The sequence below is a fragment of the Protobothrops mucrosquamatus genome, unplaced genomic scaffold, assembly GCF_001527695.2.
Source record: "Protobothrops mucrosquamatus isolate PMUCROS unplaced genomic scaffold, P.Mucros_1.0 scaffold57, whole genome shotgun sequence".
Lineage (NCBI taxonomy): Eukaryota > Metazoa > Chordata > Lepidosauria > Squamata > Viperidae > Protobothrops > Protobothrops mucrosquamatus.
Genome location: NW_015386437.1, coordinates 41,203 through 57,827, shown reverse-complemented (window position 1 = coordinate 57,827; position 16,625 = coordinate 41,203). Strand labels below are relative to the sequence as shown.

The following is a 16,625-nucleotide window of genomic DNA, read 5'->3' as shown; positions in this document are numbered from 1 at the left end:
CTCCGTACAAGCCACTGACTGCCCAGAAAAAGTTATACCTCAGGATGGGAACACCCTATTCAACAGAAAGTTTTCCCTGGGAAACCTACAACTTTTTTCTCTTTAGCTGTAATGCAGTGACTATTTTGAAAAGAAAGATATGAAAAATGAACATGAGGATGAGGAGCTCTACCTGCCTCCTCCTTTTTGAGATGGATACTTGTTTCAATGCAATTTTTAAAAAGTATCTTTTGCTGACTTTGAAACTATTATGGAACAGAAGTTAAATACTTAAACAAAAGACAATGGTATCTATATTAGTTATTAGAAGTATTCCACAATCCATATTAGAACAATATCTTTATCACACTAACTTATATTTACTAAACATTTACATCAAGAACTCATACATTTCTATCCTTACTTCTACTATGTCCATACCCAACACATTGTTTTTTATTCTTATACACATTTTTAATATAGCATCCTGTGTATATTACATATTTCACTAGCTGATGTCATACAAGAAACAGTATGTTGGATTGGAAGGAAGCTTTAGATTAGACAACTTTGGGTGCATAAAATATTGTGAGCTTTGCCTGCACAAGTGACGTATTGACCCAAATCTGCCAAAGTATCTGGTACTATCTTTAATATTATCAGGGAATACTGATAATATCTGTGCCACAAATATGACAAAGGGTGGCAACCAGTTTTCTTCTTTTCAATATTAGTAAAAGAGTTATGTCATTAATCAAAGCAATGAAAGGCATCAAAGATCAATCTGTCAGTCCAACCAGAAACAACTATGGCATACACTAATTTTAAAAAGAAGTAAACTATGTGACTTTTTAAGATCATCAGATAGCTTTATATTTCTACTATTAAAAGATTAATTTATGTGGATGGCCTTGTAAACTGTAAGATGTCACACCACGGCTAATACCTTGCAGATACTTTTCAATGTTCTCAGTCCTAAGCAGATGCTATAAATTCTGTGACATTAGAATACAACTGCTATGCTTCAGCTTTTCTATCAGCTAATCCATATTTTTTGAAGGGCATTTTTTTTCTTTTTTTTTCTCCAACCAGATGAATGTTTCCTTTCCAGCAATCACTTAGGCAAGAGTGTTACATCCATCTTGCAGACATGCCCAAACCACCAAAGTCATGATTGTCAGATCTTATTCTCAGCTGTGGCTTGGCTGGGTAGAAGTTATGGCAAGGCGTTAGATTCTGATGGAGTTTGAAAAAGATTTTGAAGCCCCATCTCTTTCAGTCTTTTGCAAGGCATTAAAGACTTGGCTGTTTCGCTAGGCCTTTGGATCAGACAGGGAGATAAACTCTGTTACTGCTGATGGGGAATGAGATCATTGTTTATCTTTGGGTGCCAGGCGATTATGTTTGGTGGATTTGTATATTTTAATCTTGTAAGACGCCTCAAGCTACTTATGTGAGGTGGATGGTTATATAAATCAAATAAATAAATGGCTGTGATTGCTCAGTTATGCATCAGTACAAAAAGCAGGACAAAGGCAAAGCAAGAGAAATGAAGAGCAGCTAATGCTATATGGACTGAAGATGTTCAAATTGCTTAGACCGAAGATGTTCAGACTACCATCTATTTGAACGGTTTGATGGTTTTAGAATGAGGCTACGATTGCCTAGCAATCCTCAAAGCAGTCATTGCTACAATCTGAATCTTTCATAAAATCAGACAGAGCCTAGTTGGCTTATTTTAGAACTGTCTACGCAGATAAGCTGCCTCACTACCACCAATCTGTTTCTTGTAATTTCTTTCACAATAAAGAAATCGAAAAAAAACTTCAGCTTTTGCAACAACAACATAAACTATTGTACTTTCAAATTTTATAAATTATAAACAAATTTCAGTATTGCTCAGTGACTACATACCGAAAATGCAGCAATCTAAAACTAAACATAAAAATCTTGTTTTGAAGCAAACCTACAGGCATTAAGACTCTATTTTTAACATGCAGAACATTAAGCATAGTGTGCAAACACAGAATTATATAATATAGGACCACAGACAGAATTCCCAGGAATCTAAGGAAAATCAAAGCGTTTTGTGAAGCAATATCCAATGTATCCAATTTATAAAATGGAAGTTAAATCTGAAACAAATCAACTAATTGCAACCATCCCTAATTGTTTTGCACAGCCATTATTTTCCATATCATTGCAATTACAAAGAGAAAGAAATTCAGGACAAACTTAGGAATATGACAGAATATGTCAGAAAATTTACAAAATAAAATGATGCATGGATGTGTCCTTACTTCAACATAATAGCCATTGTTATGTCAGAAACCAAGAACAGATGGTAAACTCACTCTTAAGTAATGGATTTAAAAAATCACAAAGTGTAATGCCTTCTTTGATAAAGTGACTAAATTAGTGAATTAGGGAAATACTGTAGATATAGTCTACTTGGACTTTAGGCATTTGAGAAAGTAGACCACAGCCTACTTCTTGGCAAGATAGAACAACGTAGGATAGACAGTATCACCATCAGATGGATTCACAATTGGCTGACCAACCATACTCAGCATGTAGTCTTCAATGGAAGTACATTATATGGAGGAAAGTATGTAGTGAACTACCTCAAGTCTAGCCTAATGAAAAGAAATATTAAGGGTGACATGACAGCTATCTTCCAGTAGTTGAGGGACTGTCACAAAGAAGAGGGGGTCAACTTATTCTCCAAAGCACCTGAGGGCAGGACAAAAAGCAATGGGTGGAAGCACATTTAAGAAATGTCCAATCTGGAACTAAGGAGAAATTTCCTAACACTACAAACAATTAATCAATGGAACAGCTTGTCTCCAGGAGTTGTGAGAGCTCCATCACTGGAAGTCTTCAAGAAAAAATAAAGCATCTATTTGTCCGGGTTGCAATAAGATCTTCTGCTTTGTGAAGGGGGTTGGAATAGAAGACCTCCAAGGTCCCTTCCAGCCCTACGATTTTATGATTCTGAGACAAATCACCTATTACACTAGACTTCTGATTAACATCTTAAATATTTATTGCACATATATTATGCTCTTGATTTTTTTTGTATACATGTTTAGTTTAAACAAATTTAATCTAGTTTCTAACTGCTAATTATTGACTTGAAGTTTTAACACTATCCTCGAAGTGATTATTCATTTATAGCAAATTTATCCCATCCTTTTAAACAGATGATAGATAAGTTACCTCATAAATGGAAATGTATTTTAATCTCCTTGATCAAAAGACCGACCAGTTTTCTGTCTAATTGTCCCTTTTTGCAACTTGCTATTGACTGCCAATAGGTTTAATTTTAATTTTGACTCATAAAGCCCTTATATGGCTGGCACTAGGAACCGCCTGCTTCAATCAGAGTGAACCCATCCTAGATGAGCCTCCCAGTGGAACCTACTAGAGATATCATGAGTATTTTTTTGGTCATAGCACCAACAGAATGAGCCTGTCTCTCTTTAGATTAGCCCCTTTAGTGATAGTCTTCTGAAAACTAGTGAAAAGAGAGGTTTTCTGAGGGGTCTTTGGAGGGAGAATAGAGAAGACTACCCTATTTCTAGTTTCAGTATATTATTTAATTTGGTTTGATATTGATGTTGTTGGGGGTTTGAATGGGTTGTTACCATGACTGCTTCAATGTTTACAGTATGTATTCTATCCTTATAAGCTGCCAGGAGTCTGAAGGCTCCATATGACATGTAATCAGACTTGTATAATCACAAAACTATGCCTGTTATTTGAGCTAAAGATGCATACAAAATAACAAGTCCGTCCATTTGTAAACCATGAAGCATCTTTATCCCAAATCTTGTGAGTTTTCTTCCTCCAAGATATTTCCATCAACTGTAATTTCATATTTCTCATTCTTGCAACAGATGAGATTGAATGGTTACCTCCAGTGGATTTGCTTGTACCAACTGCCATGTAATCTCTTTAATGCATAGTCCCACTTCTACACTCAGAGAAATGTATTTCTTCAGGGAGAAATGTATTTAGTTCACACTTCTAAGTGACCTATTATGGACCATATTTCCATATAAATAGGGGATCAGAATTTCAAAACATCTCTATCCTTTGGATTGTACACTGACTTTTCTTCTGCAGCTCTCAGATCAAAATATGGATCTGTATCTTTGAGAAGGAGTAGTGAATCTGCAAACTTTTCAATCTTGCTGAACTATGATTCTCAGAATGCCTCCAATAGATTATATCAGTTTAGTTAAATGGAAAGGTTTCCCCTGTCCAGTCGTGTCCGACTCTAAGGGGCGGTGCTCATCTCTGTTTCTTAGCCAAGGGAGCTAGCGTTGTCTGAAGATATTTCCATGGTCATGTGGCCAGCATAACTAAACGCCAAAAGCGCACAGAACACTGTTACCTTCCCAATAGGTACCAAAGAGGTACCTATTTATCTACTTACATTTGCATGCTTTTGAACTGCTAGATGGGCAGGAGCTGGGACAAATAAAGGACCCAGCTAACAACTCAGCATTTTTAACTGCTGAGCTATCGTGCTTTTATTATAGTTTACTTATGGTTGGTTTATTGTTGGTATTCTGTTCTTCCAGTCAGTTGTGTTCACTTTTATAGATATTGTGTTTTTATTTGTAAGCTAGACAAAATTGCTAAGGGGAGTCTCCAAGTTTGATTAATAAATAAATATATGTTTACAGGAAATAGTAATCCAGTAATACCTAATGAGCCATAAGTTCCCCATTATGCAGGAAGGAAAATCGTATATTAAAATACGTCATGAATTTCATGTATTAAAAAACCCTTAGGCTGTTGCAGAAATTGGATGGAACAGAATTAGGACCAAATATGTATGAAAATGTTAATAGGCAGTAGTTATAGAATATACTAATTTATAATGGGAATTTACCTGTAGTTTTAATCAAATTTAATCAAATTAAATAAACAAAGCCCATTTGGTACAGCTGTCAGATCCCAAACCCTACCAGATACAACATGCTACTTAATCTCATTAAGAAAAGTTGCTTATCCTACCTAAAATTAATAATTAATACAATCTTCCATTTGATTGCATTGACCTCGGGTAACCAAAGGACCAAACATTCATATGTTGAAGCAAATCATACTTTGAGCACTTTTCCAATATAGAAAGCCCTAATAAGGTTTTGGGGGTTTTTTTAATCAGCACTTTAAATATAAGAATAACTGTGGAAATCAGAATCTGTTTTTCTGAAAATTAAAGAGTATTTTTGTAAAGTTTAACTAGGAAAACATACACATATGTGTATCATATGCACTATCCAAACCACCAACAAAAATGCAAAAAATAAATATAGCAACATACCCTATTTTGAACATTAGTGAAGGACCATAAATGGTAGTAAAAAACTTTTAAACTTCTGTCTGCAAGGTTTTAACTATAGGTCTGCAACTAGGCAGATACATACCCTCATAATGACTGAAAACATGTCCAAAGCATGATTGTCATGTCTGGGCACTGTCCATGCAAGTGTCCAGTGGCAGGTTTCTACACATGTGCAAAGCTTTTCCAAAGACATTTCCCTGGGCCAGTGCTAGGCGTGCCTTGCAAGAGGAGGGTAGTTATGGGTCTAGACAGGTCTTGATTAATTCATCTAGGTATGACGAAGGCATGCTATACAAGAGCAAACAATCTATCAACTCAGTATAAAGGGCTGAAAAGAACCATAGAGGCTGATTTGTTTGATATAAAATTGACCTCCTGGGCTTCCAAAGCAAAGGGCCGGAGGTAGAAAACGCCTCTGCACTCCTGAGCCTTTCAGCCTATCTGAGGTTGATGCTCAGGATGGTATTGTACAGGTAGTCCTCGACATATAATAGTTTGTTTAGTGACCGATTAGTTACAACGGCACTGAAAAAAGTGACTTATGACCGTTTGTCACTCTTATGACCATCATGTGATCTTCTTTTGCAAACTTCCAACAAGCAAAGTCAATGGGAAAGCCAGATCCATTCAATAACTGTGTTACTAACTTAACAACTGCAGTGATTCCCAACAACTGTGGCAGGAAAGGTGACCATTTCAGAAAATATCATTTTACGAAGAAAGTCATTTAAAACGTAAAAAACTTAACAATTGTCTCACTTAGCAACAGAATTTTTGGGCTCATTGGGGTCATAAGTTGAGGCCTAAAGAATCTGAAATACAGTGAATTTTGTTAATATAAATGGTGATAGGTTTATAAAGATTATTGTGCAAATAGAATTGCATATTTCCACAGCAAGGAAAATAAAGCAGAAATGGTCAAATTGATTGTTTTATTCAAAGAGGAGAATATATTTATGTTTTTTATTTGTATATCACTTCTGGATTTTATGCTTGTGATAAAAAAATGAAACTTTGACTTTGGTTTTGCTGATTAGATACATTTGTTGTTATAGAAATGGCTAGTTATATACTAATGGATAAAAGTAAAAAGTTGAGGCTGGAATGTTGTTATCTTGTACTGTGCTAAAAAGAATTGGAAGTCAACACTTTTTTCTTTCTTCCCTTGTACCTCATATTTTATTTTCCCCTTCCTTTTTCCTTCACTTAATTTCCTATTTTTATTTTTCTTTGTATTTTATATATTGATAAAACAATAAAAGTCATTAAATATAAGTCGAGGACTATCAGTACTGCCTTGTTCCTTCTGGTTTGGCAATACAGCAACTGGTAAAATGAAAGATTACAAAAAAAAAGAAAGAAACATACTTTGTGTTAGTTCTAGACTCATCACCTTAATTTTATTTTGTGTTATTTTAAAAAATGATAAGGTCTCAGTTGTTAGCATGACACAGATTCTGAAAATCTATAGCATCAAAATCATTCAGTATTGTCTGATGGGTTGCCTATGTGAGCAAAAAGAACAAATTAATAGCTACGGAACTCATTAAAAAATGCTATAGAATTTTTCAAGGTCTTTTCAGATCCAGGTGCAGGACACTTTTCTTGAACTGGCAACCTTCATAGGTTGCATTGAGAAAGACACTAATTTACTTTCAGTTTACATTCCAATTCCAAAGAAAGGCAATGCCAAAGAATTTTCAAACTATCGCACCATTGCACTCATTTTATATGCTAGTAAAGTTATGCTTAAAATCCTACAAGCTAGACTTCAGCAGTATGTGGATCGAGAACTACCAGAAGTACAGGCAGGATTTTGAAGAGGCAGAGGAACTAGAGATCAAATTGCCAACATGCGCTGGATCATGGAGAAAGCTAGGGAGTTCCAGAAAAAATCTACTTCTGCTTCATTGACTATGCTAAAATCTTTGATTGTGTGGATCACAACAAATTGTGGCAAGTTCTTAAAGAGATGGGAGTACCAGACCATCTTATTTGTCTCTTGAGAAACCTATATGTGGGTCAAGAAGCAACAGTGAGAACTGGACACAGAACCACTGATTGGTTCAAAATTGGGAAAGGAATCCGGCAAGGCTGTATACTGTCGCCCTGTCTATTTAACTTATATGCAGAGCACATCATGAGAAAGGCAGGGCTAGATGAATCAAAAGTTGGAATTAAGATTGCCGGGAGAAATATCAACAACCTAAGATATGCAGATGATACCACTCTAATGGCAGAAAGCGAAGAGGAACTAAAGAGCCTCTTGATGCGGGTGAAGAAGGAGAGTGCAAAAGTTGGCTTAAAACTCAACATTAAGAAAACAAAAATCATGGCATCCGGCCCTCTCAATTCCTGGCAAATAGATGGGGAAGAAATGGAGGTAGTGACAGATTTTATTTTCCTGGGCTCCAAGATCACCTCAGATGGGGACTGCAGCCAAGAAATTAAAAGACGCTTGCTCCTGGGGAGGAAAGTTATGGCAATTCTAGACAGCATACTAAAAAGAAGAGACATCACCCTGCCAACAAAAGCGCGTATAGTCAAAGCCATGGTTTTCCCAGTTGCAATGTATGGCTGTGAAAGTTGGACCATGAGAAAGGCTGAGCGACAAAGAATTGAGGCCTTTGAACTATGGTGCTGGAGAAGACTCCTGCAAGTCCCTTGGACTGCAAGGCGTTCAAACCGGTCAGTCCTAGAAGAGATCAACCCCGACTGCTCTTTAGAAGGCCAGATCCTAAAGTTGAAACTCAAATACTTTGGCCACCTAATGAGAAGGACTCACTGGAGAAGGGCCTAATGCTGGGAAAGATTGAGGGCAATAGAAGAATGGGACGACAGAGAATGAGGTGGCTGGATGGAGTCACTGAAGCAGTAAGCGTGAGCTTAAATGGACTCCAGAAGATGGTAGAGGACAGGAAGACCTGGAGAAACGTTGTCCATGAGGTCACGATGGGTCGGACACGACTTCGCAATTAACAACAACAATGGCAAATATTGGGGTTGAATTGCCATTATTATGAAAGGGCTGATATTTCAAATTTTTAATACCAACCCTACTGTAAAATATATACATGTGGGGGAAAATATGTTGCTGTTTTGCTAACCCCGTATAACTGTGGCAGCATGTAAAACAAAGACAATTTAATCACTTTTAACAAAAGTATTATCCAAATCAGTTGTCCCGAGTCTGACTGGTTTGTAAAAGTGTTAAGAATTTAGAACTAATGCAATTAGTTTTTGATATCAAAATGAGGTGATAGGCATAAAGTCAGAAGCATATGTGACTGTTTCAGTATGAGGTTTTATAAGTTTTATAAATTATCCAACTGTTTATACTGTTTTCCCAGCTAAGATCTTTTCGAGAATAGATTTAGTTAATGTAAATGGATTTTATGACTTTAGAGGCAAAATATTTATGAACTCTCTATTCTTTCCTTTAGCAGAATGAAGCATCAGACTCACAATGTCTGAAAGTCTATAAAATTAATCAAATTCACAGAAATAAATAATGTAGAATTTCAAGCATTTCTGCATCCGTATTTTATCAGATAGGACTACTGTGAAACGTGATGCTTACTACTGAGACTATGGCCACCAATCAAATGGACAATGAGATGAATACCATTCTTTAAAGAACATACATGAAAACAAGATTGAAGTCTACAATATATGCTTATTAAACCACCCTCTCCCAGGAGGCTCAACCATTCTGTACCCCGTGAGAAGCTCTTAAAAACATAACCCTGAGTTGCTGGTTGCTGAAGAGTAACTCCAATGATATAAAACTATTTGCAGAATATTTATGCTTCTCTTTGATGTCAGAAGTTACCATTTTCAAACCATAGGGCTTTATTTTTTTAAAAGCATACAGAGGATTTCTAAAAAAAAGTCAAACTGAAATTTGGCTTCTGTTCAGACATGCCTGGACACATATCCAGCACCCCCTTTATTAAGTGAATCCTTATATATGCCTGCTTCTGCATAGGCAAATTAAACAAAATGTGTTGGGATATTTACCCAATTTCTTCTTGTAAGGCATGCTTAGCACATGTCCAGAGAAATACTTCTGGATATGCTTTGCAGATGTGCAGAATCCTATCATTGCACAGAAACATACAAAGAAACATAATAACGTTTCTTTGCACAAAGCTGCAATCATTGTGAGGGTACATCTCTGTGCAGTTGTAGACTTTGCACTTAGGTGTTTAACAGTTTTATACCAGCTTTTATTATCTATTTAATGTATTTAATATAATTATTATAGCATTTTTTAACTGAAACATGTTCAAAACAAGGGTTTGCTTCAAAATACAGTTTTTCAGTATGGTCTTTTCTGATGGGATTAGGCACTATATCATATACAGTTGAGTTTGTAATCAGATGACATCTGCGCTATGTGGGTTTCAATTATTTACTTTGATGATATATATCACTTATTAAAACTACTGCTAAGCTCCCATCATATGTTAGTATACAGTGTAATTACTAACAGCTAATTTATTCACTCATACTATAAACTAACTGTTGATAAGGCCCATATACTGTACGTGGTAGCTCAGCAAGACAGTCAATGATTTTTTGATGAAGCACAATTAAGAGAGGTTACCATCTCTATTTTATTTAAAAATAGAAATGTTGTTAATTCACTCTTAATGTTGCTTTGAATTATATAAAAGTCAGCTCTGAACACTTTCAGATGATGAAAAAGAAACAGATTAAATCAGTAACAACCATTGATGAGGGAATACTTGGAATCCAGATGAATACAAATGACTCATGAAGGTTAATGAGGTTCAACATGAGTTTAAAAGAAGAGAATGAATATATTTGGTATGTACAGAACATTCTCCAATTTGTCCAGATAACTTTTCAAAGGTACATTAGTGCAAGCTAAATTAACTTTTTTTATTGTCAATTATAAAATATCTCTTTCTTCCCCAATTAACTATCACATATTCTTAGTCCCATTCAAGAAAAGTTCACTCAATAAAGTAGACAAAAGTGACTACCTCATCAGAAATATCAGTCTTTGCTTTTTATAAAGAAAAATAAAGACTTTAACCAAAACATACAATTTTTCTACAGGGCTTTAAGAAAGTTTGCATCCAATCTAGCCTGTGCATGCATCTTGATTTTACTACTGTTACTACATCTTTTCTTCCAGGAATTTGCCCCATTTATATTTCAGAGTATAGATGGCTAAGATGAATTAGGTCTGCCCATTCCTATTATAATTCAGAATTGCATAAACTACAAAACTGCAAATGAAATGGGCTTAACATTCCTACCTAATTAAAAAGCCTGTAACAAGATCAGCCTAATTCCCATTGGAGGTTTTGTACAAACCGCAAATAAACAATCAATGATGGCTGCTTTTGCCTGGAGCAAGCTGAGAGATCCAGTCTACAGATCAACTTGATTACTTTGAGTATTATATAAAATAAACTAATTAAGCCATTCTCAGGCAGATCCTAAACTTTCCCAATCATCCATAGAGCAAGTTTGCTCATCTTGCTCATCAACTCCATCTGGAAAAAGCAAAGAACAATATTACATTTGCATAGGGAAACAGATTTGATGGGATGCTGTTTTATTGTTGTAGTTTTCAAATTCGCAGTCTTTTATGGCTTAATGTTGCATCAAGAGTGAAATTATCCTCAAAGGATAATAGCAGGAAGCAAAATATGAATTGCCTAATGGGTACAAGGAACTGGGTCTATGAATTAAAATTTACAAAAGACTACCTGCTATGAATATTTTTATCATCAAACCGTAAAGTCAAATTGCCAGAAATTCTTTAGGGTTGCAAATGTAAAAAATGATCAGTGCCCAAATTATATTCCTAAAAGTAAAATTTGTTTTCCTCTCATAAAGTACTCGACTGTTTTGAAACTCATGGAATTTGATACTCAATACATTTTGACACAAACATTTTGCCCCAATACTCGTTGTTTGCTTGGTACTCAACACACAAGCTAGAACTTGTCATGTTGGCCGCATTGTGGCTCACTACATTATTCCTTATGGGAAAAATCTGTTTGGTACTCGTCACATCTCTCAAGAGCAATTAACAATGATACCTAGATACCACTATAGCTTGACACTCTTGTTAAATACAAATGTCACTAGGATGCAATAGAAAGTGAGACAAGTTGTTTCAGATAGTTGTTGTATCTTCAAATTTCTTGTTAAATCTTCAAATGTTTGAGAGAAAATAAATATTTCATCATATTCAATTTTATTCCTTTAATGGGAAGCAAGATTTTAAGATCTGTTGTATCTTAACTGCTTTCCTACATGCTTATTTATTTCACAGTTGTCTTTATTAGAATTGTATTCAATAAAAAGTTACTATTAAATTTGTCTTCTGAAGAATTTATAGCTACTGATACAATTGTGATTATAAGAGTATTTTATTTTATTTTATTTTAATTCTGCCTTTATTGTTTGTATATATAACTTAAGACAGCAAAATACCTAATATTCCTTCCTCCTCCTGTTATTCCCCACAACAGCAACCATGTAAGGTGAGTTGGGTTGAGAGAGAGTGACTGGTCTAAAATCATCCACCAAGTGTTTGTGCCTAAATGGGACCAGAACTCCGTTTCCTGGTTCCTAGTCTGGTGCCTTAACCATTAGACCAAACTGGTATCAAGGAAATGAGATATTATCTTCATATTCTATTTCCTCTTCAAATGTGTTCAACTTAAATCCCTCATGAAATAATAGCTATGATCAAATATGTGCTTAAAATTATAATCAAATTTAATAATTTTATAAGTATGGCATGAATATATGAGATTTATACTAATTGACAATCATAGTAAGAAATCAAAACAGCAATCATCTCAATTTATCTTTTATTTCAGTCATGTATTCTAAAATAATGTATTCTCTATGTCAGGGCTGGGCAATTAATTTTCTCAAGGGGCAACATGAGAAACTAGGACTGTTGAAGAAGACTGCCATTCCCCCTGCTGCCTCTCCACCACTGCTGCCCCTCCCACCATAGGCCAAACAGGGGCAGTCGAAGAACCAGATGTGGTCCGTGGGACATGTAAAGCCCATGTCAATTGAATAAAGATATAAATCTGTTTTGGAATTTGAAACATTCTTTTCAAATACATGAGTGGCCAAAGAGTTACCCATGCAAGGACAATTGCTAGAAGTAATGCTTTACAAAAAAACTTAATACAATTTAAATAGTTTTGTTTTCTAGAACAAAACTGACAAGAAGACTACATACAATGCAAAAAGAATAATCCATTCAATGGTGGCAGACTGCTATAACATTTTATTGTTTAATGCAAATTTAGTGCCAAACAATAATATGCACTTATCATTTAATATTGACTCAACTATCTACCAGTCTATTGTCAAATTCTGCACTTAGGTTAATATCCATACTGTGGCTGGGAATTCAAAGCCATTTGCAGACCCTGAAATCTTTTCTGAAACTATACTGGCCTCTCAGTGAGCAACAAAGAGTTACCTTATGAAGTAACAATTCTCTATTTTTCTATTTTCCGACAAAGCAGCTTATAAATATTCCAATTGGCCTTACGGTCATAAAATAATTATAAAACATTTTTTTCCAATCTGACTGTATCCATTTGCCTGAAATTATGATGTCCACAGTCCACTGCTCCTTTCCCAATTTTTAAAATATTGTGGCACTAACCTCTGGTTTACCCAAATGATGCTAGCCAACATTATCTCATTGATCATCATGTTATACCAAATATTTAAATTAGGCAACCTTCCCTTTCAAATCTCAAGAAAGGGACAGTCTGGACAAAAAAGAAGGAGTCAGTGAGAAAATCTTAAAATTGATTTTCATAGGTCAGTTCCATTGTAACAGATGATGTTGTCACTCTCAGCTGATTCTCCCAGTTAGTTGTAGTTAATCTTGCTCAGATTCAAAAGAAATTGCTCACAGTTGCCAGGAAAAGAAAGTTAATTTTCTGCACATGTGGCGTGACAAACAGAAAACTGTTCTGTCACTATGTATTTTTTACAGAATTGTGTTGGACATTTTTTAATTTTGACTTTAGGTCACTGCTACTCAGAGGCTTGACCAATACTGGGTCAAAACTATATCTGTCATAGATATCAACTAGCTAAACATATGTCTTAAACTGTATTGATTAGATAATTGAAGAATTATGTCTTTATGGTTAATTGTTTGCTAATTCCAGAAATTATACCCAACAAGAGATAATTTATACTTGGAGCTACTGGAAATATTTAAATTGAAAATAAAATTTCCATTAAGTCATGTTCAAATAGTGACTACTTAGACACATCCATCTTTTTTCCATGATCACTTTTTTAAAAAACAATAATATAGAACTGGTTTCCCACTGTCTTTTTCCATGATTGCTTTTTTAATCTTCTAGCCTAGTCTATAGCCCCAAGTAGCCTCCCATTCAAGTACCAACTAGATCTGACCTTACTCTGCTTCTTCAGGATCAGGTTGATGCTGTGTCAGCTGTATTTTTCACAAATAAAAGCCTTCATATTTGGTATTGATGGGAACCACTGCTTTCAATACAGGTGGAAAAGACAGTTTTGCATAAGAACTATGCACTATGCTACTCAAGACTGTGACAAGACTACAAATCCGGACCTGTATGAATGAATGTTGCTCAATATTACTACTTGTACTACCGTCCAAATTCCCTAGAGATATCAAAATAAATAACATGGAAAAGAAAAAAAGACAATATACTGGTTTCATCTACAGAATTTGTTTTGTTTGTTTCTTTACAAGGGAAGCAAAGGTACATTTGAACTTCAGCAGCAGCTCTCACCTGACAATGTTTGTGAGGCAAACTTTCGCACACATACCTCCCATTTGCAAAGTAAAAGCCCCTAAAGTTATAATGTAAGAAAAAGTTTACCTCCATTTGCATCACAAGCTGCAATTTCTCTTTGTCTTTGCGCTCAACGCATCGCTGCAACTCTTCTATCTCTGACATTACAGCACTGTGGTTTAATTGTGCTCTTAATTCCCAGATCTGTTTCTCCATCTCTTGCTTCTCTGGATCAGACCTCTGAACAACTGGAACACATGATACAATTTAGCATCAGACCAAACCAAAAGGGAAAACAAGGCTCCTTCTAAGCAGAATTTTTCTATGGAGCAATATAGTTAATGGAACATTCAAACATATGTTTCAACATATGCATGTCTATACTCCATCAACTTGATTTCCTTTTAGTTCCATGCTATTGCCTCCTTTGAATTACATGTTGAAGAGTAATGGAAAAACTGATTTGGGGCACTGCAGATGGGGGAGCTGCCTTCCTCAGAAACCATCTCTAACTCCAGGATAACAATAAGCTTTTTAAATATTCACATTCACCTATTTCTAAGTGAGAACACGTCTCTGCTTTATTTTTCTCTAGGTGGAGACAGCTCCAGAGAGATATTCCCAAGGAGGGATATTTTTAAATCAAATTTGAAAGAGGCATCGAAGATTGGATGAGAAAGAGCAAGCTTTTATTATTTAAGGATAACTTTAGTTTTTTTCCACAGTTTCTGCTTGAGATTAAATCAACAACTGAACTGAAATCATCAAGGGATGCAAAAAGGAAGCTTTTGGGCTGTGAGAATCCTTTTCAGCTCAATAGCAAAGGACAAATAAGGGTCCAGAGTTGATTAGCCCCTCTAAAGTTGCTCCATTTCTCAATGAGGATGGTTTCATTTTCATTTATAAAAAATATATAGTACAGATATAGAACAGAGTAAGATAAAGAAATAAGATTTTAAGATATAGCGCAGATAATTTTTGATAAACCAATAGTTTTTTATCAAAATATCTGCACGCTCCTCCCTTCTCAGTGCCAGGACAGCATAGCTGCCAAAACCACAATGTTGGACAGGTGGGGAAGCAGGGTAGAAGGCGAGCGCCCTGTAGCCACAGGCCTCGCCAGGAGCCAACAGAAGAAACAGAAGCCCGAAACCCTGCTGCAAAGGAGGCCACAGGAAAGGAGACAATAGCTGCAAAAACTGAGCTGCGCGGGGCATCTTTCTTTCTTTCCTCAGACCTGATCTGAGATCCCTTTTCCCCTCAACTGGAACCCTCCCTTGAAGGAGGAGAAAAGGAAAGGGGCCCAAACAGGAACAGCTCAGCAGAAAAGGCAAAGAAGCAGAAATAGAAAAAGGAACCAAAAGATAAAGAACCAAATGAACGCTGTAAAAAAACGGAGTATAGATCTAGAAGGAGTGCCAGTACATATATAATTATATTTAGAGAGAAATCAGCAATACAAGAATAACAGAATAACAGAGTTGGAAGGGACCTTGGAGGTCTTCTAGTTCCCTTTATTTTTTTGAGCAGTATATATATATGATTTTAAGATATACAGTAGTGCATATAAATAGCCTACAGAAAATAGATGGTGGAACTACAATATAGCTTTAGCACCACGAATACTGATGTAGGAATAGGGAATTCATATAAGATAAGAATATGAATAAAGCATCAATGTAGATAGAATACTAGTAGTAAGGTATTAGTTCTCTAAAATAGCTGAAGGCATTTGTAATTTACAATTCCTTTTTGTTCACTATTCTTGTTTTTTGTTTTTGTTTTTTAAAAAAAGAAAGTCTACCCTAGCCATGAAGGGAGATACAAAAACAAACCAACTGTACCAGTTTCTAGTCCTTTTGTGATGAGTCTGAGTCAATCTGATCATTTGTAGTTCAGAAAAGTACCCGCAACACATAACTTGCTGATTGTATTAAGCAAACATGATTGGCACGGTCTGGCCTATTTCCTTTGTTTTTATAAAAAAGAGATGATAGTGGCATGGTTCCAATCAATATAAAAATGTGCTGAACGACTAATATGGGTAAATAAGACAGCCAACACAGGAGTCAACAACCTTGTTTTCCCTTTAGTAATTCTCGGGGTAACGTTTTCTGCCAGAGCTCTTTCAGATTTTAGCTGTATAAGGATCTTGGCCTCAGCAAGCTAATCAGGAAGACCACTTCAAGAGTCAGCCATAAAAGGATTATCTAGTGATTCCACTATGAAAATATTCTGGCAATGGTATTTCCATGCCTCTCTTGTAGCTGTTAACTAAGTGCCAGAACCAAGCATGGTTTTTACACTTAGCATCTGGAATTAAACTCTCCCACCTGAATTGGACAGTCACAGTTTCAGCACATCTAAGTGACTTCAGAGGCCTAGAATATATCCTCACAGCAACCCTGAAAATTTAGGGAATGTAACCATACTGATCTGTTCAATGCCAAATGAAACAAAGGATAAAA

General features: G+C 35.7%; 1 protein-coding gene across 1 annotated transcript in view; it reads right to left on the bottom strand.

The window, feature by feature from the left end:
* CEP128 (centrosomal protein 128) overlaps positions 1-16,625 on the bottom strand; it is a 176,746-nt gene that overhangs the window by 132,973 nt on the left and 27,148 nt on the right. Inside the window, exon 12 of the mRNA XM_015811933.1 lies at positions 14,245-14,405. Within this exon, the coding sequence (XP_015667419.1) occupies positions 14,245-14,405 (161 nt within the window). The remainder of the gene's footprint in view (positions 1-14,244; positions 14,406-16,625) is intronic.